The 27940-nt window shown below is 35.9% G+C and overlaps 1 protein-coding gene across 1 annotated transcript in view; it reads left to right on the forward strand.

Annotated features, from left to right (window-relative positions):
* Positions 1–2818: 2818 nt before the first annotated feature.
* LOC121370438 overlaps positions 2819–27940 on the forward strand; it is a 72648-nt gene continuing 47526 nt past the window's right edge. Inside the window, exons 1-19 of the mRNA XM_041495659.1 lie at positions 2819–2951; positions 4140–4381; positions 6002–6266; positions 7056–7183; positions 8268–8481; positions 9345–9491; positions 10371–10591; positions 11314–11521; positions 12443–12558; positions 13642–13852; positions 17348–17497; positions 19334–19603; positions 20216–20337; positions 20945–21003; positions 21999–22147; positions 23643–23903; positions 25010–25234; positions 26284–26412; positions 27058–27159. Coding sequence (XP_041351593.1) covers positions 4163–4381; positions 6002–6266; positions 7056–7183; positions 8268–8481; positions 9345–9491; positions 10371–10591; positions 11314–11521; positions 12443–12558; positions 13642–13852; positions 17348–17497; positions 19334–19603; positions 20216–20337; positions 20945–21003; positions 21999–22147; positions 23643–23903; positions 25010–25234; positions 26284–26412; positions 27058–27159 — 3196 coding nt within the window. The 5' untranslated portion in view covers positions 2819–2951; positions 4140–4162. The remainder of the gene's footprint in view (positions 2952–4139; positions 4382–6001; positions 6267–7055; positions 7184–8267; positions 8482–9344; positions 9492–10370; positions 10592–11313; positions 11522–12442; positions 12559–13641; positions 13853–17347; positions 17498–19333; positions 19604–20215; positions 20338–20944; positions 21004–21998; positions 22148–23642; positions 23904–25009; positions 25235–26283; positions 26413–27057; positions 27160–27940) is intronic.

Raw genomic sequence — 27940 nt, forward strand, 5'->3', positions numbered from 1 at the left:
TTAAATGTATTAATATATTCAAATTTTTTATATTGTTTTATTTTCTGGACTATGTTTTTATCCCGTGGCAACACATTGAAATAATATGGTATTACATCAATGTAACCATACACTAGTACATTTCATTCATTTCAACTTATTTTCGCGCTTATGTCCAATTAAGGTTCAAGCACGCAGTCCTGGACACACACCTCAGCTATATAGGGATATGTGTCCAGGACACTGGGTTAGTTGTTAGTGCTTAGTGAGAAAAAAGAGGATGTAGTGATCTTACACCTTCCCAATGAGTCGCTAAAACTCACTCTGGGTGGGAGCCGGTACTGGGCTGTGAACCCAGTGTCCGAGATTAATGGTATCCCGATATCCCGGGGATACCAGAATTTAATTTTGGATACCACACTTCAAGAACCCAGTATCCCACTGGGATGCCATAAAATACTAAATTCTTAGGTGGGATACCAGATTTTGAAATGTTAGTATCCAACTGGGATACTGGCCAAAAATTTTAATTTCGAACACTGGAACCCCAGTACCTACCAACCTTATGTCCAATGGCTTAACCACGACACCACCGAGGCTGGTATACACTAGTACATGTAGCCTCATCAGGACATTACAACTATCAGGTCTCACACTGGAATCAATTTTGGTTTAGCCAATTTTCAGATATGTAGAGTATTTCCTTGAAACTTAATAAAATGTGCTTTATTTTAACAAATATTTTATTAGCCAAAAACTAAATGTTGAAGCCACTTTGATAAAAATTAGCAATTGGCTAATTTGGCAATGGAAAGGGAGAGCCCTGGACCATAAGTCAGTTTATTAAAGTTTGTTTTGTTTAACAACACCACTAGAGCACATTGATATATTAATCATCGGCTATTGGTTGTTAAACATTTGGTAATTTTGATGTATAGTCTTAGAGAGGAAACCTACTACATTTTTTCATTAGCAGTTCAACAAAAGTGATAAATATGACCATTCATATAAATTTTTAGGGCAATCCAACATAAGTGACAAAATTTAATATTACTTTTCGTATTTAAGGGCAATTTGACATAAATGACAAATACCACTATTCATATTTCAAAGATCAATTGAACATACCGTATTTTCCGGCTTATTACACGCACTGGTGCATAAACCGCACCCCTTGTTTTTAGACATTTTTAGACCTTGTTTTTCGTACATAAACCGCACCTTTAAATAAGCCGCAGTTAAAATAAAGCCACAATCTTAATTACAGTTAATTGTTGTTTGTATTTAATAATAATAATAAAGAGATCCATTCTCCCTTAAATTCAAACAATAAATAATTGTTGATTGTGTTGCTTTCAGTTTCATTTCACCTAATGGGAAAGTTTCGTAAACAAAACACCATTGACAAACTTCACTATTTTTATGAAAATATGAACAAGAACTTGATAATGCTAATTTCATAATCTTACATTAGTTGCAAAGAAAAAAAAAATACCTGATAATATTTTTTTTGCCCTTCAGTCCCTCGGGTATGCCCTTGCAGTAAACTGTACTATAATCATACTATGAAAATACAACATGCAGTGAAGCTCAGTTCACTCAAAAGAAATCATGCAGACAACCGGATTGGCGGAAATGGCTCACCTTTTTAACTAAAGGCTGCCTATTTATTTATGAAGTATTTTTGATATAGTGAAAATGTAAGAACATGATAATGAAAAATTATATACATTTATGAATGTTTAATATTTTGAGTGAAGGTGCGGCAAATAAACCGCCTTATATCCAATACAATAACTGCTGAAGGGGTGGTGGGAGGGTAATTTTACCGTTCCGTACTTATCTTTTAACTGAATTCTTTTGTTTCTCTTTCAAATGATATTCATGGTGGTTTCTATTAGCCAATGAAAATTAATTACTCTTTGTTATATAAATGTTGGAATCGAAAAGTATAAATTGTGGATTCTGAACCGAACGTTGATAGGAAAGAAATGATTCCGAGTAACTGGGGCAAAAATGTGTCTTTTAATGAGACGTGTTAATTATTTGTCCCAGTATGATGACAAAGCGTGAACCAAAAAAAAAGGGCACAAGTGAAAATTACTAGTAGATCTACTCGCTCGATTGCAAAACATGCGTTTCTCTGTAACCTAACTAGCGTGCCGTGTGCAAAAATTACATATTCAAACAAGGTCGGGTCAAGCTGGATATGTGGCAGTGAATCGAAACTAAGCACAGTCCTATCGATCGTTTACAGTTTCGACATTGTTTTATAACTTTTAAACGACGGCCTTTAAAATATATATATATATATATATTTGCCGAGAATTATATATGTATAATTACATGTAATATAACGAAACCGCACCTTGCAATTCACAGTAAAAAAGTAGCGGCTTACATGCCGAAAAATACGGTATGTAACAAATATCATTTCATATTTCAGAGCAATTGAACAGAAGCAATAAATACCACCATTCATATTTCAGACCAGTTCAACATAAATGACAAATACCACCATTCATATTGTATGGCAATTCAACATAAGCAACAAATATCACCATTCATATTTCAGAACAATTGAACATAAATGACAAATACCACCATTCATAGTTCAGTACAATTCAACATAAATCACAAATACAACAATTCATATTTCAGTACAATTCAACATAAATCACAAATATCACCATTCATATTTTCGGGTAATTTAACATTAGTGAGAAATACCACCATTCATATTTTATGGCAGTTCAACATAAATGACAAATATCATTTAATATTTAACATCAATTCAGCTTAAGTGACAAATATTTTATATTTCAGAGCAATTCAACATAAGTGACAAGGGTGAGCTGATCTTAGCAAAAGCTTTACCTCTGGACCAGGACCAACACAGGATCAATGTCACGTATACAACAATGTGAATGAGGCACTGTCTACATCAGTCACCATACTTCTCAATGTCAACAGTATGTTGTCTTTACATTATTCAAGTGTAGTAGTGTTCGATTAAAGTGCTCATACTAGCAGGAGCTAGTGGAAATTTCCGTATTAGCTCATTTGGTAGAGCACTGGTCTCTAACACAGGGGGTCTTAGGTTCGAATCCTTTCGGTGGAAGTTGATTTATCTGTTATTTTTTGAGCCGCTTGTTTAGCCAGGTATTCTATTGCAAGGGAGTACCCAAACAACCACCACTTTAATAAGTCATGTTAGTATTGTAATACAAGTCAATACGGTGAAAGGGCAAAAAGCTATATACTGTTGGCTAGGGCAATGTTTGGAGCTGTTTTTAGGCTCAGTGTGTGTTCCAAGCACAGGAATACAATTCTATCTAAGTTAATTAGGACCTGTACTCTAGCTGTACAGCTATCTGTGACCCATGGATCTTGAACATGGCTTCATTTGAGGGGTTGATGCTCCAAAGTGCTCCTGCCAACTAGCTAATGGGAATCTTATAAAGTAAAGCTAATTTTGTTTATCGACACCACTAGAGAACATTGATTAATGAATCATTGGCTATTGGATGTCAAACATTTGGTACTTCTAACACAGTCTTCCATTAGACGCAAGGGGTCTTTTATATGCACTATCCCAGAGACAGAGACAGCAAATAATATGGCCTTCGATATACCAGTCGTGGTGCACTGGTTAGAATGAGAAAAAGTCCAATCAGAGAATGGGTCCACCAAGAGGATTCTGGGAATCTTTTAAAGGCACGTGTCTGGTATTCTAGCTTATTAAGGTTTTTTTTTAAATAAGGCATTTTATGATAGTTACTTAACATTTCTTGCTTGGAATATAAATTTCTGGCATAGGTGAAATTTGAAAGGGGTGGGTATAGGTACAAACATATGTTTTACCTGTGGTGCTAGACACTCACTACACTGTTGTTGTTGTTGTCAAAGGTATGAAAGATGGGAGATCTGCTTCCCCAGTTTTTGGATAATCAGAACATTTCACCAAAACAATTTTCAGGCAGTTAATGAAAACTTTGGAAATTACCTATCTATTAAATGTTTATATGATATTTTATGGGAAAACAATTAAGATTCTGCCACATCACTTCTAATAAGCCTTCTATATGCTTGTGGTTTTGTACCATAATTAAATGTTGCTTTTGTACTCATTTTAACATTGCTTCTTAATCCATCTGTAGGAGAATACCCGCCTAGCTGCGATATGACTGAGGCACAGACAGAGTTCAAGGACACTGATTCCACCGGCACGTGCAGCAGTAACACCGTGACATGCACCAGCCCTGTTCCAGGAGGCCTCGTGATGCAGGTGTCCGGCAACATGACGGACAGCATACAGGTCCAGATGAAGAACACGACAACCGGCATCAATATCCAAGTGTGCGTCCAGGCAGCTCTTAGAGACAGCATTGGCTTCTTTCAGGTTAGCACAGTTTTCACATTGCCTTGATGACCATGGGTGTATGGGCTCCAATTTCCCCATTAGGTGGGGGGTCAGGCTGATTTTTGCCCGAATCTTGATAACAGTGTTTATTGTGGGTTCCAAATGAATCACTACACATTTTTAAATGGATTATAACTAATTTTGTGAGTAGAATGATGAAAATATATGGTGGAGGGGTTTCAGGCCAGCTCATTTTGCCAGAATGTCATCATCGTTTTGCCCTAATGCAAAGCTTTGATCCAGGACTGAGGGGAGGGGGCAATTGCCCCCCTCCCCCCAACTCCCCATCTTGTACATTTATGGCTTTGAGTATCCTTCATTTCATGACTGGCAACATTCCAGTACTAATACATGTAATAACCTACATGTACTTGAAACCAAAAATATGATCCAAAGTCACTTGTGGCATATATCTATCTATATATTTAATGTGTTAATGTACAGAGAGACCAATGAAGAAATGGTCTCATCTGTCTGTCTTTGTCTCCAACCCTTCTTCTTTCCCCATTATCACCCTTTTCCCCTCTCTCCCTCCAAAACCCTCATTTTCCCATGATCACTCCTCTTCACTCCCATCTCTCTCCCTCCCTCATTTGTCTATTTGTGTCTTTCCCTCCCTAGGACTTCTCCATGAGAGGCGACATGTTCCTTGTACTTTCCTTATACTTTTTTTTTCTTTTAAATTTTTTTTAAAATTTATTGTCCCCTTGCCTCATACTTGCCCAAAAATTAAATGTGCTGAGTGTTTCTTAACTCACCTTTCACCATTTGCATCAGTATACAATGGTTTTGATTTTTTAATGTGTGGAACGACTCTCCTTGCTTGAAAATTCGCACCTGGCATTATTAGAAGAAAAGTAGATTGTTCTCATACTATTTCCATATTAACAGACCTGGGCCCGTGCTTATAAAACTTTTAGAGTCCAGACTCAATCTCTAATGACGTCACACACAAATACAATTTGTATGGCGTTGTCATGACGTTACTGTTTCAGACTCTATTATGGTCTTGAGCCTGAGTTTTATAAGCACCAGGCCTGATCCCTCCCCTCTCTTAGACACAACACAGCCATATTTTAATGTGTGGTGAGATGTTAAACAAATGTATCTTCCTTTCCATATAACCACCTCTGATTAAACAATAGGTAAGTAAACAAACATTTCTTTTCTTTCAAGTTGTCCCAATAGGCATGTTCAGGTTACTGTTCATATATTGCACTGATATTTGAATTTATCTACATTATTCTCTAATGATGACCGTATTTCTTTGTACACGGGACATAGCCCCGTGGTAAAGCACTCACTTGTTGTGTGGTCGGTCTTGGATTGATCCCCATGGGCTATCTCTCGTTCCAGCCAGTGCACCACAACTAGGAATATCAACGGCTGTGCTATGTGCTATCCTGTCTGTGGGATGGTGCATATAAAAGATCCCTTACTACTAATGAAAAAAATTATGTAGCGTGTTTCTTCGCTAAGACTATAGGTCAAAATTACCAAATGTTTGACATTCAATAGCTTATGATTAATAAATCAATGTGCTGTAGTGGTGTCATTAAACGAAACAAACTTAAAACCTTTTTTCTTTGTTTTATAAAGGTGAACATCTCTGTGGAAAACCAGGTTCAACGGTATGAATTTTTATCCTGGTCTGTAACAGTCATCGATGAAAACGAACCTCCAAAATTCCAGCAGACAACGTACGACGTCACAATCAACGAAACACTGACAACTGGGTCAACCATTGTTTCACTGGACATCGGCAAAGGACTTACATTTAACGACTTTGATGGAAAAGTGATAGAAGTAAAAGATCCCGATAAATACACTGATGGATATCAAATAAAAGCCGTCGATGCAGCTCGTAAGTATTTGTTTTAATTGGTAAGGTTATGTACTTGTTTGATCAGTTAAAGTAAATATCCATTTTTAATATCTATTTTTATCATATAATAAATAGCTAACATATCCAGTGTAATCAAAGTATGTGGTATTTTTCAGATCACATACTTTTAGAATTTGATAACTTTGAAAATTAGATCTAAATTTATTGAGGTCAAGGCACTATGTTTATTGACATTAAGCAAATGTACTGTGGTGACACTCCATAATTGTCATATGCATTCATAGTCGTCAAACAAAAACATTTCACTAACAACTTTACACTGAAAGCTGTCCCGCGTTCCCAAAATAAAGCACTAGATTATTTTTATGTAACATGACGTCATTCAACTTTGACACCATTTCCATTCAAAAAGACACTGACGTCATTCAATTTTGACATTTCAATTCAAAAAGACACTGACGTCATTCAACTTTGACACCATTTCCATTCAAAAAGACACTGACGTCATTCAACTTTGACACCATTTCCATTCAAAAAGACACTGACGTCATTCAACTTTGACATCATTTCCATTCAAAAAGACACTGACGTCATTCAACTTTGACGTCATTTCCATTCAAAAAGATACCAAAAGAGACAAGCAATAAATATGTTTTGGCTCAAACCAGTGGTTTATACATAAAGTTCTACTTGTTTGAAACACAAATTGACATTGTGTAGATGTAACATGTTTTGTAAAAGCATAAATCATAAAATAAAAAAAAAAATTATTGGATGAAATCTTACCTAATTTTCTTTTCTTTACAGCGTATGCATTTTCAAAATCTGACAACTCCTTCGTTCAGCTTACAGACTTTCCAGTTGGTTTCAGTCAAAGCATGTTCTCAGTAACAGGCATCCTTGATGAATCCTTGATTTATACATTCAACATAACGGTAAGATATTATATGTTTCTTTTGTCCCTTTGCAACATTTGGAGGTACATTATAAAATACTTTATAAGCTATGATAATCTTGTTTTAACTTGTATGTGACTATGATAAAAAAAATTATATCATTTTGTCCACTTGATGCTACAATATATAGATAAATGGTTATAATCTTTATCATCGATACCATATCTTATTCTGCTTACTTGTATAGAACTCCAATTATTTTAATTTTATGCTTTGTTCTTTGTCTGTCTGTCTCTCCTTTGCTCACTTATTTGCTTATTTGATGAAACAAAGTTTGTTAATGGGGTTTTTACAGGTAGTAGATGAAAGAGGCTTATCTGTGAATGAAGTTTGTCAGTATTATATACAGGTTACTACCTGATGAAGAGGTATTGTTAGTGAATGAAAAATGTGTCAATATTTTTCACAGGTTGAAGATGGAGGGTGTTGTCAGTGAATGAACAGTTTAGCAATATTTTTTACAGGTAGAAGATGGAAGAGGGTTGTCAGTGAATGAAAAGTTTGTCAGTATTTTTCACAGGATGGAGGGGTTGTCAGTGAATGAAAAGTTTGTCAATATTTTTCACAGGTAGAAGATGGAAGAGAGTTGTCAGTGAATAAAAAGTTTGTCAATATTTTTTACAGGTAGAAGATGGAAGAGGGTTGTCAGTGAATGAAAAGTTTGTCAATATTTTTCACAGGATGGAGGGGGTTGTCAGTGAATGAAAAGTTTGTCAATATTTTTCACAGGATGGAGGGGGTTGTCAGTGAATGAAACGTTTGTCAAAATGTTTTACAGGTTTAGAATGAAGGGGGTTGTTAATGAATGAAAAGTAGAAGATTGAGGGGGTTCATGAATGAAAAGTTTATCAATATTTTTCACAAGTAGAGAATGGCAGTGGGTTGTCTGAATAAGAAATGTATCATTATTTTTTACAGGTAGAAAATGGGAGTTTGTCAGTATTGTTCCCAGATAAAAGATGGAGGGGGTTTGTCAGTGAATGTACAGTTTGTAAATATTTTTCACAGGTAGAGGATGGAGGGGGTTGTCTGTGAATGAAAAGTTTTTCAATATTTTTCACAGGTAGAAGATGGAGGGGGTTTGCTGGCGGTTGCCGTGCTGAAGATAAATGTGAAGGACGTGAATGAGGCACCAACATGCACCGAGTCGTCTGTAACAGTGAACAAGACTCTGTTAGCAGATGAAGACCGCAGTGTCACCAGACTCATGTGTACCGACCCAGACTACGAGGACGCCTATAAAATAACTAAATACAAGCTTGATGGTCAAGACAAAGGTAACAATCTGGTTACAGATTTTCGAAGCTATGTTAGGGCGACGATATCGTAAAATTGTTGTAAGCTATGATGTTACTATGATGCATGCCATGGCCTATGATAGGTATATAATATCGTAGCGCTAAGATAGCTTCGAAAATCTGGCCCTTGGAAATTTTAAAATTTATATATATGTAAATAAAGAAAACCACTACATCATGAACGTAAATGGATGGGAACAGGAAGGCAGTTGCTCCTACAATGTCAAAGAGATGGATTTAGCTTAAAATGGTCTTCAATTTCTAACTGGAGAAGACCCTAACATCATTGAACTAAGAAAACCTCGTATCTGCATTTTAAAATATTTTTCAGAACACAAAACACACTTTTTTGATACATGCCAATTTAGTATAAGAAATGTGTTTTATGAACTATAGTATAACATGAATAATAAAACATTTATTCTTCAAGTTACAGTTCTTAATAACCATTTATTAAACTGAATCAGCTTGTAACAAAACAGTGTTTTTTTGCCTCATGAGAAATACAAAAATGCAGATACGAGGTTTTCTTATTTAAGCGACCCTATAAATAGATGCTACTATCATGATAAAATAAATTTCCGCACTTCATCAACATATTATTGATAGTGGTGTTGTTTATGCTTTCACCAAACTTGTATCCAGATTATTATCAGAATGTCATAAATAGTGGGGTTTTTTTATCCTTACACTAAATTTATATCCTGATATTATAAATTTTAATATTTCATCAAAATGTTATAGCTGGTATTATTGTTTATCCTTGAATATCTTGGCACTAAATTTATGTCTGAATATGATAAATTTGAGCATTTTACCAAAATATAATAAATTGATTTCAGACTACTTCAACATCTCATCAAAAGGTGTGGTAGTGATAGCCGGTGCTTTACCCCGAGACAAGGATGTGCTGAATTTCAATGCTGTGGCTGTGGATGGAGCGGATCCCACTCTGAAGTACGAAGTCAGCATCGTAATTAGAGTGAAGCGTAAGTACTCTGAATGTTACTCTAAGCCTAGTGTTTTTCATAATTTGTTTTAGCATGGTGCAGCACCATGCCTCAATAATCTAATGCTATCTTGCCTTAATCAGTGCCATGCTGTCCTGAGATTAAACAAGCCTTTTACAATAATTAATTCTAAAACTGCTTTTGTAAAACACTCAGAAAATGAATTATTTATTAATAGCATATGCCTGTTGTATATTTTGCAATCAATTTTTTGCTTTTGATGTGAAAAAAAAAAAGTGCCCTGAAAATGGTAAAAATTACCCCAAAAGTGTTTGTCTCTTATGCCTGGCCACATTTCTAGGGAAAACACTACTAAGCCTGAAACACCCAAACATATGGTAACCTAAATGAAGACTTTGAGACCATCAAAAGTTTCCTTTCAGTTAAATAAGCTTTTAAAAGGTCAAAAAAAGAAATGTATAAATTTGGTTGCCAGTTTCCGGTTTTGTTCTTTTTCATCTACAGATTTTCAAAACCTTTGAAAGGATATATGTATTTAATAAGAGAAATTATGAAGAATATTTGCATGTAATGGAAGGAAGGAAGGAAGGAAAGAAGAAAGGAAGGAAGAAATGTTTTTTATTCAACGATGCATTCAGCACCTTTTAATTACAATTATGTGGCATTGGACCACTCGGATAATGAGAGAGGAAACCTTCTCATCTTTCCGATTAGCAGTAAGAGATCTATTATATGCAGCATCCCACAGATAGGATAGTACACACCATGACCTTTATTAAACCTACTACCTAAGCTCTGGTTAGAATTGGAAAAACCTAAATGATGATATTATGTTAATATCAATAAATAATTTTACAATGTCTTGATATTTAATCTTCTTTTTCTATTTCCCTGTAGGAGACATTGCCGCCACGTGCCTCGTCCAACGCAACCCGCCCGACACATGGGTGTTCAACAGCTGCTACAACATCACTCTCGGGTGTACGGACCCCACCACCAGCGACAGCAGCACTCTCGCTTATCAGTTCTCTGGCAACTACACGATGGGATTTGTGTTGACGGAGAACAACGGGGACTTGGTTATGTGCTACACCAGAACTGAAAGTGGCACTTACACGGTAAGTACAATAACAAAAATGAAGAATCAAAACCATATATTTGTAGCAGACAGGGTTGCTCTGTAAAAGACATTGATCCTAGCTTTATTCCTTCATGTGTTCAATCACCCATGGACTGGCAGCATTGAGTTTCCTCTCTCATTATCTCTGTGGTCCATAACCATATGTCTGATACTGTATCAAATATGTATTTAGTACATTGTTAAATAAAGCATTTCATCCATCCATCCATCCATCTGTCTGTCTGTCCGTCTGTTCATCCGTCCATCCATCCATCCATCCATACACCTGCTTACCTATCCATACATCAATTCATTCATCCATCCATCCATCCATCCATACACATGGCTGACTACCCAGTAAATTCCATTCATCCATCCATTCATCCATCCCTCCCCTCCATTGCCCCTCCCTCCCTCCCTCCTCCATCCATCCATCCATCCATATATCCATCTAAACAACCATCCATCTATCCATCCACCCAACAACCCACCCAACAACCCACCCAAAATTCCATCCATCTATCTAAGCATCCATCCATCCATTAATTCCTCCCTCCATCCATCTGTCCACCCGTCCACCCATCCATCCATTCAGCCACCCATTCACCCACCCATCCATCCATCCACCCACCCATCCACTCACCCACACCCACCCCATTAATCCATTGATTCAGTTTTATTTTATTAGCCCACCATCAGGTTTTTATAAATATTTTCTAGATCAACATTGTGGTAGACAATGGGCTGAAGGCAACCAGTCTGAATGAAGTGATTGAAGTACAGTATGAACGATCGACACCAAAGTTTGAAAATCTTTCCGTCAAAGAGACTGTTCTCTATGATGTCAGTGTGGGCAGTGTGCTGTTCACGGTCACTGCTGTGACAACCGGCACATTTGCTGGGAATATCATCTACTTACTACTGGGTGGTATGTATATATGTATTGATAAGACTCATTTAAGAAAAAAGTTTTCATGAACTTCTCATTTGTGTGTGTGGGTGCAGGACATAGCCCAGTGGTAAAGCGTGCGTTTGATGTGTGGTTGGTTTGGGGTCAATCCCCGTCAGTGGGCCCATTGGCCGGTTTCTCTTTCCAGCCAGTGCACCACGACTGGTATATCAAATGCCGTGGTATGTGCTATTCTGTCTGTGGGATAGTGCATATAGAAGATCCCTTGCTAATAATGGAAAAATGTAGCGGGTTTCCTCTCTAGGACTATATGTCAAAATTACCAAATGTTTGACATCCAATAGCCGATGATTATAAATCAATATGCTTTAGTGGTGTCATTAAACAACACAAACATTTTTGTGTGTGTGTACTGTGTGTCTGTGTGTGTGTACCATGTGTGTGTGTGTGTGTGTGCGCGTGTATGTATGCATGCATGTGTGTATGCATGCATGCATATATATGTGTGTGTTTGAGAGAGAGAGAGAGAGAGAGAGAGAGAGAGAGAGAGAGAGAGAGAGAGAGAGAGAGAGAGAGAGAGAGAGAGAGAGAGAGAGAGAGAGAGACTAACTAAAAAAAAAAAGGAAAAAGTTTTTCAAGGACTACAAGGACCTCCAGACACTGATCAATTGTACTGTGTAGTTTGGAGTCATAAAAACACTATTGAAAACAAAATCCAAATTTAAAACACAAGACTTTATGTATAGTCAGATTGATTAATTTAAATGTATATGTATGTATATATGCATATATGTATGTGTATTTATATGTGTATTTTTATATTGTATTCTCCTGTAAGGTATGTGTTTTTTGTACGATGAGCTGTAAAGCTTTAGGTAAATTGACTATGTAACATTTTGGTCAAATTGTGTACTATGTTCATTTCTTTTTAAAAATTAGAATCAACACCTGACACAGCACTTAATATTTTTAATGTTGGTCGTGAGACTGGACAGATTCGAACATCAAGTCCACTAAGAGACCATATTGGACAGAAATTCATCTTGAAGATTGAGGTAAAAACACCTGTATATTTTAAAGAGAAGTATTCATTGGAACAATACAGAAATATATTAACATCCCCCCAGTCATGATCAAAGTGCTAAAAACTACATACAGAAAACACATTGAGAAATAATGTAAACAAAGGTGTCATATTGGAAGTATTATAGTTTTCCAGACTTTTTGCTTTTTCATTTATGAAAGGCAACTTCTTGGTGTTTATTATGTCTGTTATTTTGTATGCAGTAATAGGTAATAATAATGCTAATTCAATTCTCAGTTTTGTATTCCAGAAATCATAATGTAATATATAAAATATCACATGTTGCTAATGGAAAAGTGTAGCAGGTTTTCTCTGTAACTATGTCAGAATGATCAAATGTTTGACATTCAATAGCCAATGATTAACATAAATCAGTGTGCTCTATAGTGGTGTTGCTAATGGAAATGTGTAGCTGGTTTTCTCTGTAACTATGTCAGAATGATAAAATGTTTGACGTTCAATAGCCAATGATTAACATAAATCAGTGTGCTCTATAGTGGTGTTGCTAAATCAAACAAACTTCTTCTTCTTAATGTAATAAAGCAAAAAATGGTTATGTATAATTTTGATTAGGTCTTCAGTGGCATTTGATCCTACTTGCATACAACTCTTTCATATCTTAGTTTATTATGCACCAGCAGCATATTAGTAGTTAAATGAAATTATTTTGATATGTGATATCATCTTCCCTGGGCCCCGTTCCACGAAGCGATCTTAGCCCTAAGATCACCTTAATTGCACACCTAACATATGCACTTAAGGTGATCTTAGCGCTAAGATCGCTTTGAGGAAAGGGCCCCAGTCTTAGCTCTGTGACTTCGCATGTCTCGTTGAGTTATTTTGGAAGTAATTTACATTATTTTGAAGGTGGGAAATAAATAAAATTCCACACTAGATTTGCTAGATATAATTTTTATGAAACTTGTGAACTTCCCATGGTATCTGACCAAAATGGGAAGTTCACTTGTTTCGTAAAAATTATATCTAGTGAAAACTCGTATAGTATTCTATATTGATTATATTTTTAAAATATATTTCATGCTTATATTTGTAGGCACTGGATGAAAGGTCAAAGTTGAAAACCACTGCAAGTGTCGAGGTCACAATTGATGAGACAAATCTGCAGCCCAAATGCCCCAAGAATAGTGAGAAAGATTCGATCAATATTAACATGATTGCGGCAGTCGGGACAGTCATAGCAACAGTAAACTGCACTGATTCAAACATCCTGTCAAAATACAACACGCTCACATACCGAGCTACAGGTAAACCTTTATGTACATATCCTTACAGAAAAAAGGTTTCTGTGCCCCATATAACCAACTGTAAAATTTGTTAACCTTTAAACTATTGGATTAATTTTTGACAAAAACCACGTTGAGTGGGTACAAGTTTATAATTTTTACTGACATATATTCACTTAAATGTTTTATAAATACGTAAAATAAAGTTCATATATGAATCGGTAAGTATTATTTTTGTGGGTTTTTGTAATTTTTATGATATTTTAGATCAGTTACCCGGTAATGGTGATTAAAATTAAGACTTTTTTTTTAAAAGTCACTTTACTTATGGGCATTTGTCAGCTGTCCAGTATTTATGTCCATTATTCCTGATAACAGTGATTTTCTGGGCATGAGTTTGACCTGTACCCCCTTTCAATTGTTAGAGTTAGTTTTAAGGTTAGGCTTAGGGTTAGTCTTAGAGACTTTGATATAGAGGAGTATCGGTCGAACTCTTTCCCTGCCATTGATGTCAAGTGAAAATACTTGCCAAAAACCACTTTTTGAACTAAAAATTCCAAGCTATTTTCCAAAAAACTACAAAAAAAGCTAGCATGTTGTAAACTAAACTGTTTCCTGTTAAGAAAAAATGTTTCCAGTGAGTGTCGTGTGCAAAACGACGGTAAATATGAATTGGAGAATGCACTGTATACAGGCGTGACGTTGGGCGAGATATATCACCTGCCATAGTCAGAAGGTTAATGGTCAAAATTTGTGACTAATATTTATTACAAAACTAAATTTACTAATTACTATTTCAAACTCGGATCTTAAAATTCATAGTTTTCTCTTTTTTGTCTTTCCTTCCTTCCCCTCCCCCTCCTTAAACCTTTTTCTCTCTTTACTTCTAATTTCGCTGTAAAAGAAAATAAAGAAATGTTTTTTACTCCAGTGGACACATCATAATTGTAGAAATTGTCTCAATGTTTTCGAATGACCTATAAATAATTCCTTGAAAATTATTATATTTTTTCGTTCATTACTTTAAATATAGTAAAACTGGACCCTCTGTAAACCAAAATACCCTCAAAACCAGGCATTTTTCATGGTCCCTTTTTAAAACTGAGCACAGAACTTAACCTCTTTAAACTGAATACCTCTTAAAACTGGGCTTTTTGTCTTGGTACAGTATTCTTAAAGTATTTATTACTTTCAGTTTTATTTATTTATTTACCGTATTTAATCCTCACCTGTGATGTCACACTATTGTTCTAGGTTTAGATTATTTTTCAAGAATCAACACCTGTGAAATAATGCAATTTGAACTTTTTATGCATTCAGGTCAGATATTCGAACTCACTGCCGACAGAACGTATTCATGTAAACAAGTACAGTGCTTTAGCCCACGAGGCCAAACATATACGCATCATCAAATAAATATGTAATGTAAGCCTTATAAAGCCATAAACCAGATACTAGTGATAGTAATATATTCTGGTGGAACACAGCGAAGATTGTTGGAAACTCATTTGGAAATCAGAGATTACACGTTTTTAAAACGTGCATCACACTTAAAGGAGAGGACAATTAAGGCATTTGGCCTGGTATGCATATTCAATGATATATAATGCACATTATTGCTAATATAAACACGTATAATCGTATAGTTAATTAATAAAACGGTTAAATGTGACAGCTATTATATATAATGGGCGCAGCTATTTTGTACCATCTCAGTGAGTACGCCCTCTGGCGAGCTGGTGGTTACGTAATACTTAACGCGTCACGTCAGGAATGAGCCTTAGAACTAGAGAAACACAATCTACCTGGTTTTTGCGGGATGATAAATAGTCATACATTGCAATGTTCTGTAATAATACACATCCCAATAAGCCGGCAATAAGTATATCCAGCACTATATATATTAATTTTCAATACAAAATAAAATACCATTGTCAAAATGGCTACACAACAAGTTGAAACATTTAACAATGTTTTGCCCATGCATTAACCTACGTACTGAAATGATACACGGAGTGTTTTCTTAGTTAATTGGTCTATGCTGTTAGTTGCTTCTACCTGTGATTCCTGATTGGTGTATTTGATTGGTAACCAGACGAGCCAATTAGTTGACGCTGTCTAGACACAAAGATACATACCGGTATTGTGGAATATTACCTGTCGCCCCTAAAATTGTAATGGACATGGTTTATTACTGTAAATAGTTCTGTAAAACTATTGATTAAGTAGACTTTTCCATCTAAAACCACAGAACTGACCAATTACGTAGTCCCAAAGAAAAGAAAATTATCACTTGGGTATCGTGGGTTGTCGTTTTTGCTCCAACGTAGCATATCAATAGGCCTAATAGTGTACATTTGTCCTTTGGATTATTAAACAGAGAAAAATACTATAACCCCATTTTGTTCCATTAATGCAACTTGAAATATATTTAGTTAAATAGTTTATTATATTATTACGTCATTTATGCTGTTTTACAAGTCAGGTTGATCAAAGAGAAGCTCCTTGTCGAAAATTACTGCTTTTGTTTACACTGTACATACAGGAGCTGACGTCACTTCGCCCCAAGCTATCCCACCGGACGTCACAAAAATTAAACAAAATGGCTGCCCCCAGTTAGCAGGAATAATCATGTTTTTTTATTAACTCTAAAATTACGCATTTTTCATTTGCTAAAGTGTCAGTATGTGTTGGTGGTCCGGGTATGCATCTTTCCAACACATACGGCTCTTGTTTGAGTTGACCCTACGTTTAATGCCAGCCATCCACTGCTGAGGATTTCCTGACTAAATCATTCAGTTTAGGTCCAAAAGGATCCTATCATTTGGGGTTATTCTTTGCCATTTAACCAATATTTTCATTAAAAAAGATAAAATAGAAGTTAATTTAGCAAAAATAAATGTACAAAAGTATCCATACCTCACCAAAAGGTGCACAAAAATTACAAAAATGGACCGTAAATATTTAAAATTTCCATGAGATTTAATTCGGCCATTTCCAGCAAACCGGAAATATACGACACTATTATAAATTTAGAAATCTCGCGCATTCACGTTAGCCACGAGAACCAAATGTAATATGCTATATTTTTGTTTATATATTTATTAGTCATTTATGTGTATGGATATATAATTTTGTTTTGATTTATGCACGTGTGAGTCTGTGACATGTAAGTACGCAAGTACGGTGTACTAGCCTTTGTTTAATGTGAAATGTAGGTCTATGTACTCAAGTACCTAACTTAAGTTTTGTTTCTTGAATATACCGCTGCTTTAGCTTTTTGTTAATTTTGGTGATGGGGGGAAACGGTACATCTTGCATTCACTGTCAATTTTGTGGTTTAAAAAAACGGTGCGCATTATATTGTGGTTCATGTGTTTTTTTCTTGGAATAAACGTTCAAAGTGGGGGGTGCGCATTAAACACCGGTGCACATTATACATGGGAAAATACGATACTTATTACTTTCATTTTTATTTATTTATTTACAGTATTTATTGCTTTAATTGTTTTCTAGGTCCAACAAATAAATATTTTGCTGTGGATTCTGAAACTGGTGAAGTCAGCATTGCTGACCAGCTGCCATTTAAGGATACACATGTTCTCTATATTGAGGCTTCGGATAGCGTGTTTTCGGATCGAACAACTCTGGTTATTAATGTCGACAGTAAGTCATATTCTAATCACATTGACCATTAAATATTACAGGAGATTGTCATTGTTTTCTTAATATTCATTGCTCATGTTATTGCCAAAGCAAAGATGTGTGTGTGTGTGTGTGTGTGTGTGTGTGTGTGTGTGTGTGTGTGTATGTGTGTGTTTGTGTGTGGGTCTGTGTCTCTGTGGGTCTGTGTGGGTTTGTGTGTGGAGGAGGGTCTGTGTGTGTGTGTGTGTGTGTATGTGGGTCTGTGTGTGGGTCTGTGTGTGTATGTGTGTGTCTGTGTGTGTGTGTGTTTGTGTGTATGCCTAAAATGATTACATCCATATTAAGTACAAATGTACTGACCTCGAAGCATTTCAGCTCAAAACCAGTGAAATGTTAAGCTTTAAATAGAATAAAATAACTTGAAAAGCATTTCTGAATATCCACACCTCTTCAGCAGCTATTAATAACATTATGGTGCTAAGAAGACCTTGCTGTTCTCAGAAGAGAAAACACAAAACTTGTTGCACCCAAAGGGGACCGCTCTATAGTCTGACAGTTCAATGGTCCGAAACACTGTACTCTGTGAACATAAGCTAATGTTTTACTACATCTAGTATGGTATAAAGAGGATGTTATATGTTAACATGTATTTTATCATCAAAGTTTTGCAACAGCATTGCTTCAGTTGAATTCGTAGCCTTGCTTAATTTATGATGATGGTACATGTAACTGTTAAAATAATCCATAGTCTAGTGGCTTATGTTTCAAATATCCACTCTTAAATTATATACTTATAGATTAATAGCATCACCAAGCATTTAAATTGTGACCACTGTAGAATGTTCTTAGAAATGTAAACAGTTCCATATAAATCAGTAGATGAATTTATTGAAGTTAAAGTTGCTTTATAGGTCCCTCATACAAAGAGAGTACATAAGATTGCTCTTTATATTGACACTTGTTCATGGTCAATGTCACTTACTGAAAATAGAAATAGGTACATGTATATTAATTTCCATAAAATGCTTGTACACAGAGAATGCACAGATCACTATATTAAAGGACAAAGGTTTGTAAATATTCTCGCTTTCCATGTCATCTAAAGTTCTATGTCCATAGTAGAGATCACTAATCTGGCAAATCTCTAGAAATGGCATTCAGTTATATATATTAATTTATTATCCATGTAATTCATCATAACCGAGTTAATAAAAAACATACGAAGCACATGTGTAATAACAAGTGTATAATGATGTAATTTTGCAAAGTGACGTCATAACATGTGAATGTGAATCATGATGTCATTTCGTTGTCTCCTTTTAGTTATGGTTGAAACATTTTGAGATGGGCCTTGTTATTGATAAAAATATATATTATAATATTGATAATAAAGTAATTATTACATTTGCGTGTGAGTCATACTGATTTTACGAAAGTTGCGTCAGGATTCATGTATTGCCCTCTCTCTCACTCGGGCAGTACAAAGATCCTGACACTTGTTTCGTAAAATCGGTACAACAAGGAATTAACTACTCTATTGGAGCTTTACCCAGTAGTTTTGTCAGTCAGAATCTGGGGCTCAAGTCTTACCAACAAGTGTATATATTTTTATACAGACAATAAAGCCTCATCCATGTCATGGACAGAACTCTCGGGCGAAATCAGAGATAGTGCCCATGACAGGCTTGCTTGAACAGTTCTCTGATGGAAGCATGCCAAACATTACCCACACCCATACCCCACATAAAGCCTCAGTGAGCCAATGTGGGCTACCCAGCCAAAATGACAGTGGGTTAACAATGAGGCCACTAATGCCCGTTGACTCATATAATAATCTCTATTTACTTCTTCTTTCAGTTAAACTCAAACCTACCATTGAGGTGGTGAAAGTGACAACATCATCAATAAAAATAAGATGGACATTCGAGCGTCCCGACTACACTCAGTACTTAGTTAAGTACACCATCCAGTGGGAAGCAGAAGGTAGTATCAGCCAGAATAATGTCGACAGAGGGATCTCAGAATATTTGCTTAACTCACTGAAACCTGGGACGGTTTATTTTATCATACTTATGTCAGTGGCACAAGGCTTTAATGTAAGCCAGGCAGTCACAGTGAAAACAAAAGGTATGTTAAAGACAGGTACATTTTCTTATATTATAAGAATCTTATGTCATAAAATAAGCACCATTGCTTAATGTTTATGGTGTATTTCTGTATTGGGAACTAGTTTTTACAACATTTCTAGTCGGGTAAGGTCATAGGGTTTAATGTGCACATTCAGAGCAAGCATTTGTAGCGCATGGCTGTTATGGGCACAGGTGTTGACCCATGCCGGCTCCTCTGTCCAGGACAGGAAAGGGTTTGGTGTGGGTGGGTGCAAGAGAGCACTAGCAGCTAGACCAGGGTTGGTAGTGGGCGGGGGCATTTGTGATGCTATTGAATTTTGAATGTCCCATAGGATTAAGTCCAAAATATAAAAGTTTGCGCAGTTTTTATGAGGTAATTTGGCGCATAATTTGGAACAGTTCATCGAAAAAAAATGGAACAATTTCAGTAATTTTGACTTAGTTTGCCAAATTGTAGCTCATTTCTAACAACATTTTGGGTTTTATCAAATATTGTTGGGGTTTTTTAGTCATTTTTGGATTTGTGACCTTAATTTTGTTACATATTTATTCCTTTGGTTAAAAATGTCTAATACCTGTGGTATATATTGTTTTGTTTTTCTTCTGTTAGAGATACCGGTGCTGTCACTGTTTGCAGTAGAATTTAGAGTCACAGACCAACAATGGAGTGATGCATTTCTGCAAAATGCATCAGCGGAGTATACAGAATTCAAAACCAAGACTGAATTAAACGTATGTTACTATTTTGTTAATTGAAATGGGATTTTCAACAACAAAAATACATTTAAACCTGTAATAAAGATGGCTAGTTAATCCAAGTAGCTTTATGTTATACATGTAATTATAATACATGTATATGATTTTTGAAAATATTGTAGTAAGGTATACAAGACTGTCTCATGGATTATGTCCGCTTGAATTTTGTTTACAAAAAAAATAGTGTTTTGTTTAATGACACCACTAGAGCACATTGATTTATTAATCAGTGGTTATTGGAATTCAAACATTTGATAATTTTGACATATAGTCTTAGAGAGGAAACCTGCTACATTTTTCCATTAGTAGCAAGGGATCTATTATATGCACCATCCCACAGACAGAATAGCACATACCACAGCCACTGATATACCAGTCGTAGTGCACTGGCTGAAATGAGAAATAACCCGATGGGCCAGCTGATGGGGATCGATCCCAGACTGACTGCACATCAAGCGGGCACTTTAACTACTGGGCTACATCCCGCCCCCTTACAGAAAATTGACTAACGCATTTGTAGTGAAAAGACATGAAACTTGGTTTAAATATTATAATTTAATTTGATTGCATTGTACTGTTACAGATAAAGAAAGCATTAAAGGATGTGAAGGGGATCCATGATGTGAAAGTTATAAATATGAGGTAATGTTTACATTCTCTTTTCAATATAGGTTTTTGGGGATTGTGCTAATAAAACTGAAAGGCTGAAAAGTTAAGACTAGGCTCTGACAACATATAAAATAAATGGTGTTGCTATTGCAGTAGACAAAACTGACCATGAACACTGGTTCTGTATTAATATTAAACAAAATTGATGTGTGTGTATTTGTGTGTGTGTGTGTATTTTGTGTGTGTGTGTATGTGTGTGTACAAGATGAAGGGTGGGGCAGAGAGAGAAACTGCCCCCCACTCCATAGTGCTAGAGCAAATTTTCAAATTTGTGTAAAAATTATAGAGATATTAGGGTAAATATGCCAACCTGGGACCTTTATACTATGTATTTCCATCATTCTACCCGCAAATTTAGTTGTGATCCACGTAAAAATGTGCTATGATTCATTTGCAACCCTATATAGCTATTTGGCAGTAATGCTAATATGAATAAATGTTGTAATCCATATTCGGAAATGTTTGTTTTATTCAGACAAAAACCAGCCTGCCCCCCTACAAAAATGGTAGACTGTGTGTGAATGTGTGCATGCATGAGAGAGAGAGAGAGAGAGAGAGAGAGAGAGAGAGAGAGAGAGAGAGAGAGAGACAGACAGACAGACAGACAGACAGACGGAGACAGAGAAATTAACATAGTGTACATTCTAACATTACATTATTAATTTTGTGGACATTTGGAATCCATCGTTCATTGCATCTGCTATTTTATTTAGATATTACTGAAGGCCACCTACTACATATAAAACTGAATGATTGGTTACCTGAGTATCAAAGCACTTAACTGCAACTTATGTCCAATGATGAATTTTTTTACACCATGTTCCTGTTGTCATTTGAATCTGTTATAAATTTAGATACTGAGGATGCTATAATGTTTCTATCTGTTTGGGTTGTTATTTTATTGTGCCACCTACACACTTATAATATCAGGCTTTCATTAACAACCTAACTGTACATCCTATTTTCAGAGAGGGCAGTGTGTTTGTGGATTCAGTCATTTCTGTGAATCAGTCTGGCAATGTGAACACCACAATAAAGGCAATGGAGATGGCTATAGCTAGAGGACAGGTCGGTGACGCATCCGTGGATCCACAGTTCTCTTCACTTTACCTTGGAGGTTAGTGTCTTTTATCAACTGGATACCATAGTGGATCCACAGTTCTCTTCACTTTACTCAGGAGGTTAGTGTCTTTTATCAACTGGATACCATAGTGGATCCACAGTTCTCTTCACTTTACTCTGATTGTTAGTGTCTTTTATCAACTGGATACCATAGTATTAAATACAAAATATTTACTCTGGAGGTTAGTGTCTTTTATAAACTGGATACTAAAGTGTAAATACTAAACATTTACTCTGGAGGTTAGTGTCTTTTATCAACTGGACCGGCCTCGGTGGCGTCATGGTTAGACCATCGGTCTACAGGCTGGTAGGTACTGGGTTCGGATCCCAGTCGAGGCATGGGATTTTTAATCCAGATACCGACTCCAAACCCTGAGTAAGTGCTCCGCAATGCTCAATGGGTAGGTGTAAACCACTTGCACTGACCAGTGATCCATAACTGGTTCAACAAAGGCCATGTTTTGTGCCATCCTGCCTGTGGGAAGCGCAAATAAAAGATCCCTTGCTGCTAATCGGAAAGAGTAGCCCATGTAGTGATGACAGCGGGTTTCCTCTCAAAATCTGTGTGGTCCTTAACCATATGTCTGACGCCATATAACCGTAAATAAAATGTGTTGAGTGCGTCGTTAAATAAAACATTTTTTTTTTTTTTTTTTTTTATCAACTGGATACCATAGTAGTAAATACAAAATATTACTTTGGAGGTTAGTGTCTTTTGTCAACTGGATACCAAAGTGGTAAATGCAAAATATTTACTCTGGAGGTTAGTGTCTTTTATCAACTGGATACCAAAGTGGTAAATGCATTTTATAAACTGAATACCAAAGTGGTAAATGACTCTGGAGGTTAGTGTCTTTTATCAACTGAATATCAATTTAAGTGGTAAATGCAGAATATTTACTTTGGATGTTAATTAGTATATTTTATCAACTGAATACTAAAGTAGTAAAAACTAAAAGTTCTTTGGAGTTTAGTATATATCTGTGACATATACAAGTGCTGTAGACATAAAAATTTACTTTGAAGATTAGTGTATTTTAATGACTGGATACCTAAGTGCTACACATAATGGTAAATCAACCATAAAAATACAAAACAGTAATGTATGAGTAATAAGTGTGTAGACCAAAGGTGTGTGTAACTAATAGTGTATGAACCAATTATTTTCTACCAATAAGCCATATAGACTAATATTGTGATCTCAATTAACATTAGATGTAAATATAAGCCTGTTCATAATGTAAAATACCAAATGTACACAGTCTGTTCTCTGTAAATACTAAGTCTGTTCATTAAGTAGATGTTTGTAAACTTGTATTTTTTTTAATTCTGTGTATGTACTTAGCCTATTCAAAAGGTAATTTATTATGTATATGTTTGTAAAATTGTATTTTTTAAAAGTGTAAAAGACACAACCTCATGGGAGATATGTAATTTCTCATAAATATGTTATTACCTAAAAAAAAAAATCAAATTTGTTTTGTCTTTAGGTCAATATGTGGTGATTACCTCGCTCGAAGTGGCACAGATAAATCCCAAAGAAATAACGGAGGGTTTGACCTTGTCGGTCAGCTGCAAAGCCCGTCTGGTTGGCCAGGGGTTATGGCCCTTGTTTAACTGGAAGTTAAAAGGTTTTTCTATTAATGCTGACCTGTCCACCAGACTGAATGTAACACAGTCGCAACAAGCAAAGGATCGATTTGGTTTTACTTCCGTGATCACATTCAGACCAATAAAATCAACTGATAAAGGTGAGTTTTGACAAATGCTAAGCTTGCTCATTGAAATTTTGATATTCGTTATGGTTATGTTTAATCCTTTTTGTCTTACGGTCAGATCAGCAGACACACTGGTTTTGCTTAACTACCTTTGGAATCTGGTTGTGTTGGTAAATACTGCTGTCTGGATCAAGTCTTATTTCGTGTCTCTAAAAGGCAGGAGTGGGATATAGCTCAGTCAATTGAGTGCTCGCTTGAGGTGCTTGCATTGTGTGCTCTGGAGACTTATCCTATTTTGCATTTCAATCATTCATTCATTCATTCATTCATTCATTCATCTGACATCCAATAGCCAATGTATATTTTTGTCCTGGGGTGTCATTAAACATTCATTCATCCAATCGTCCATCAATCCATCCATGAATCTATATATCCATGCATCTGTATATCCATCCATCCATTAATTTGTTTGTCAGTCCATTTGTTTACACATCCATTCATCCATCCAACCAACCGTCCATCCATCCAACCAACCGTCCGTCCATCTGTCAGTCCATTCATCCAACCAACCATCCGTCCATCCATCCATCCAACCATCCATTTGTTTGTCAGTCCATTTGTTCACACATCCACCCACCAACCCTCATACCCATTCATCTATTCATCCACCCACCAAAATCCCATCCATCCATCCATCCATTCCAACCATTCACACACACACACACACACACACACACACACACACACACACACACACACACACATACTGACCCACCCACCCACCCATCCATCCATCCATCCATCCATTCAACCATATACACACACACACACACTGACCCACCCACCCATCCATCCATCCATCCATCCATCCATCCATTCATCCATCCATCTATCCATTTGTTTGTCAGTCCATTTGTTCACATATCCATCCACCAACCCTCACACCCATTCATCTATTCATCCACCCACCAAAATCCCACCCATCCAACTATCCATCCATCCATCCATCCATCCATCCATCCATCCATCCATCCATCCATCCATTCACCCATACATACATACACACACACACACATACACACACACTGACCCACCCACCCATCCATCCATCCATTGATTAGTTTAATTGTGTTATATAGGTTCCCTGGAATGCATTGTGACAGACACTACTGAGGAGGTGAAAGCAGCAAGCAAGTCACTACTGCTGGACGTTATCTCTAAACCAGAAGTAACACTCTTGCCAATGACGCTGTATATCAAGGCAGGAGAGGTCAGCACACTCAACTGTTCTGTGGAAACCCAAACTGGTTACCCTGTTACCATAACGTGGTCCATCAATAACAATACAGTTACCAATATTGGAGGTAACGTTGTGTTTGATAATACATTATTATATAAGAGTTAATTTCCAGAAAAATATGTATCTGTCTGTGCCATTTTGAGAAAAACATGGTTTTGCTGCAACATGGCAATAGCATATTTCACAGAAAGCATAGTTTTAACATGCTGTAACATATCTCGCATTTTTACAAAAACATTTTATATTGTTGAGTTATCCTAACATCAGTATACCTTCACTGTTAACTCGAAAATCTGGAAATTGGTGTATATCATATTTTACAAGTGATTATATGGCACTAGTATTAATATTAGATTATCAAAAGTTATTAATAATTATAGGGAACAACTTTGAAGCATTTTAAAGGACATCAGTTAACTGCTTTTGCACCAAGTCTCAAAGTACTTTTTAAGGTTGGTTTTCTTAGAATTTTGTTTTGGTACACTTACACTGGATGTGCAGATCTGTAAACAGAATATTTATTTTGGGGTATGGGATTCTCTTAAATTACTTTTTTGTTTGTAGGATGATATATTGTACATGGTTTGCATATTATTAATTTTATGCAGTTGGAGATGGATATTAATTACAAAATGGTTTTTTCCCATGGTCTAGCCATGCATCTGATTATAAATGTAATCAAGTTTAAATATAATTGATTAAAAATATGTTAATTAATTTAAGAACTACAGCTTAGCTTTAATTCATTACTTGGTTGTGTTTTGCCAAATTTTAACAAACAGAAAACACAATTATGAAGTTTTTAATGTTACCAACATTAAATAGAAATGTGAGAGATAGGTTATAAAATTTTAAAATGTCAACTTTTTATATTTCATTACTGAGCCAGGGCTCACACTGGAATGGATTTTGGTTAAGCCAATTTTCAGATATATAAAGTATTTCCTTGAACGTGGTTAAAATATTAAAGAATATTTTATTAGCCAAAGACTAAATGTTGTATAAACTTTGTATAAAAATTGGTAATTGCCTACTTTGGCAATGGACAGGGTGAGCCCTGTGGAGCTTATAAAATCTTATTTCATTACTGAGCTGTGGTTTGCGATATTTCAGCATTCAGGAAAGACAACTACGAAGTTTTGAATGTTACCAACATTAATGCAGATGCCAGGTACAGATGTCATGCCAAAAATATTGCAGGAGTTGTTGACAGCAATATTGCTATTGTTGGACCAATCACAGGTAGTGTGTGTTATTTTGTTTTCATTTATAATCCTTCTGCCCATTTTTGTAGGGGGCTTCTCATTTTTGATGGGGGAGGGGGGGCAGGCTGGTTTTTGCCTGAATTAAACAAAATGCCCAAATCTGGATAAAACAGCTGTATAGGGTTGCAAATGAACCAGTATGCAGTTACATGAATTACATCTAATTTTGCTGGTAGAGTGATTCAAATAAATGGTAAAAAGGCCTGGGATTAACACATTTTACCCGAATATCTCTGGTTGTTGCACACATTTGAAGATTGAGATCAATTTGCCTCTGTCTCCTTTCCTTTCTCTTAGTTGAAATCCATCTCATTTGTTTCTGATCTAACCGCTGCTCCTGTTGTTCAACTTGTTTTACTGTTCATCTCCACATCCCAGTCCTTGTCTCCAACCAAGACACATATTGTTGTTTACCATCAGCTTTGGACAGTGTTTGGTCATTATTTCAGGCCTTTATCTTTGCCTGATTGTCATTATGAAATGGTTATGATATACTGTTCAATTACCATGAGATACTCATCTTTATCACTAATTTAGTTTTTTTGCAGATATCTCTAAACATAATTGTATGCTATGGTAATACCATCTTTTGTTATAAATATATAACCACGTTTTATTTCAGAGGAAGTGTTTTGTGCTGCCTTCACTGATGATCGTGGAATATCGTGGCCAATAATGCCAGCAGGGAAGACAGCAGAGTCGCAGTGTGTTGGTAGTTACAAAGGTAATTATAATCAAAATTTTATGATTAAGGTAGTACTAAACCAAATAACTTCCGGCTGGGTCAAAGTTCGAGGTGCACCCAACTTTTAATAGAAAAGTTAACACCACAAGTCCAGTGATTGATGATAAATGTGAGTGTGTTGGTTGTAAAAAAATTAGTTTCATCTTGGCAAAACATGTATGCAATTATATTTCATCTAGTACCACTGTATCTAGTAGTCTTGTGCTTGAAACATGTATGGGGTACCTGTAAAAAAGAAGTACTCAAATTTTGACCGGAACTAGTCATAGACACTACCCATTGTCTCTGAAATGAGCAGCTTGACCCCCAATTTTTTCTGATTCACTTTAAGGGTGAGGGGTGGTAGTATTTATATCTGTGGTGTTTATTTCGATTGATATGCTGCAGGTAGGAGTTTTAGCCACATATGTTACTATTGTCATCTATGGGATTTGATTTGGTAGTATACACCCTATATACTCTATATCAGTCTGTAGGCAGGTGTCATTTTATTATGGCAACTGTGCATGTGTTTTAAATAAAATTAAAAGTCACAGACCCTAGTTTCAATCATTAAAAAATGGAGACTAAGTTTGGTTAATCTACAAACCTGTAACATATTTGGATAAAGTTACAACAGAGTAAAAACAAGAGTATGATGCTAAAACTGGAAAATACTCTTTAAAAAGTAGACAACAGCTTGTCTCCATAGCCATTTCTTCTCAGAGATATGTGCATTTAAAAAAAAAAAAAAATGCATTTTGTGGCATTAGAAACACCA

Source organism: Gigantopelta aegis, chromosome 4, assembly GCF_016097555.1.
Source record: "Gigantopelta aegis isolate Gae_Host chromosome 4, Gae_host_genome, whole genome shotgun sequence".
Lineage (NCBI taxonomy): Eukaryota > Metazoa > Mollusca > Gastropoda > Neomphalida > Peltospiridae > Gigantopelta > Gigantopelta aegis.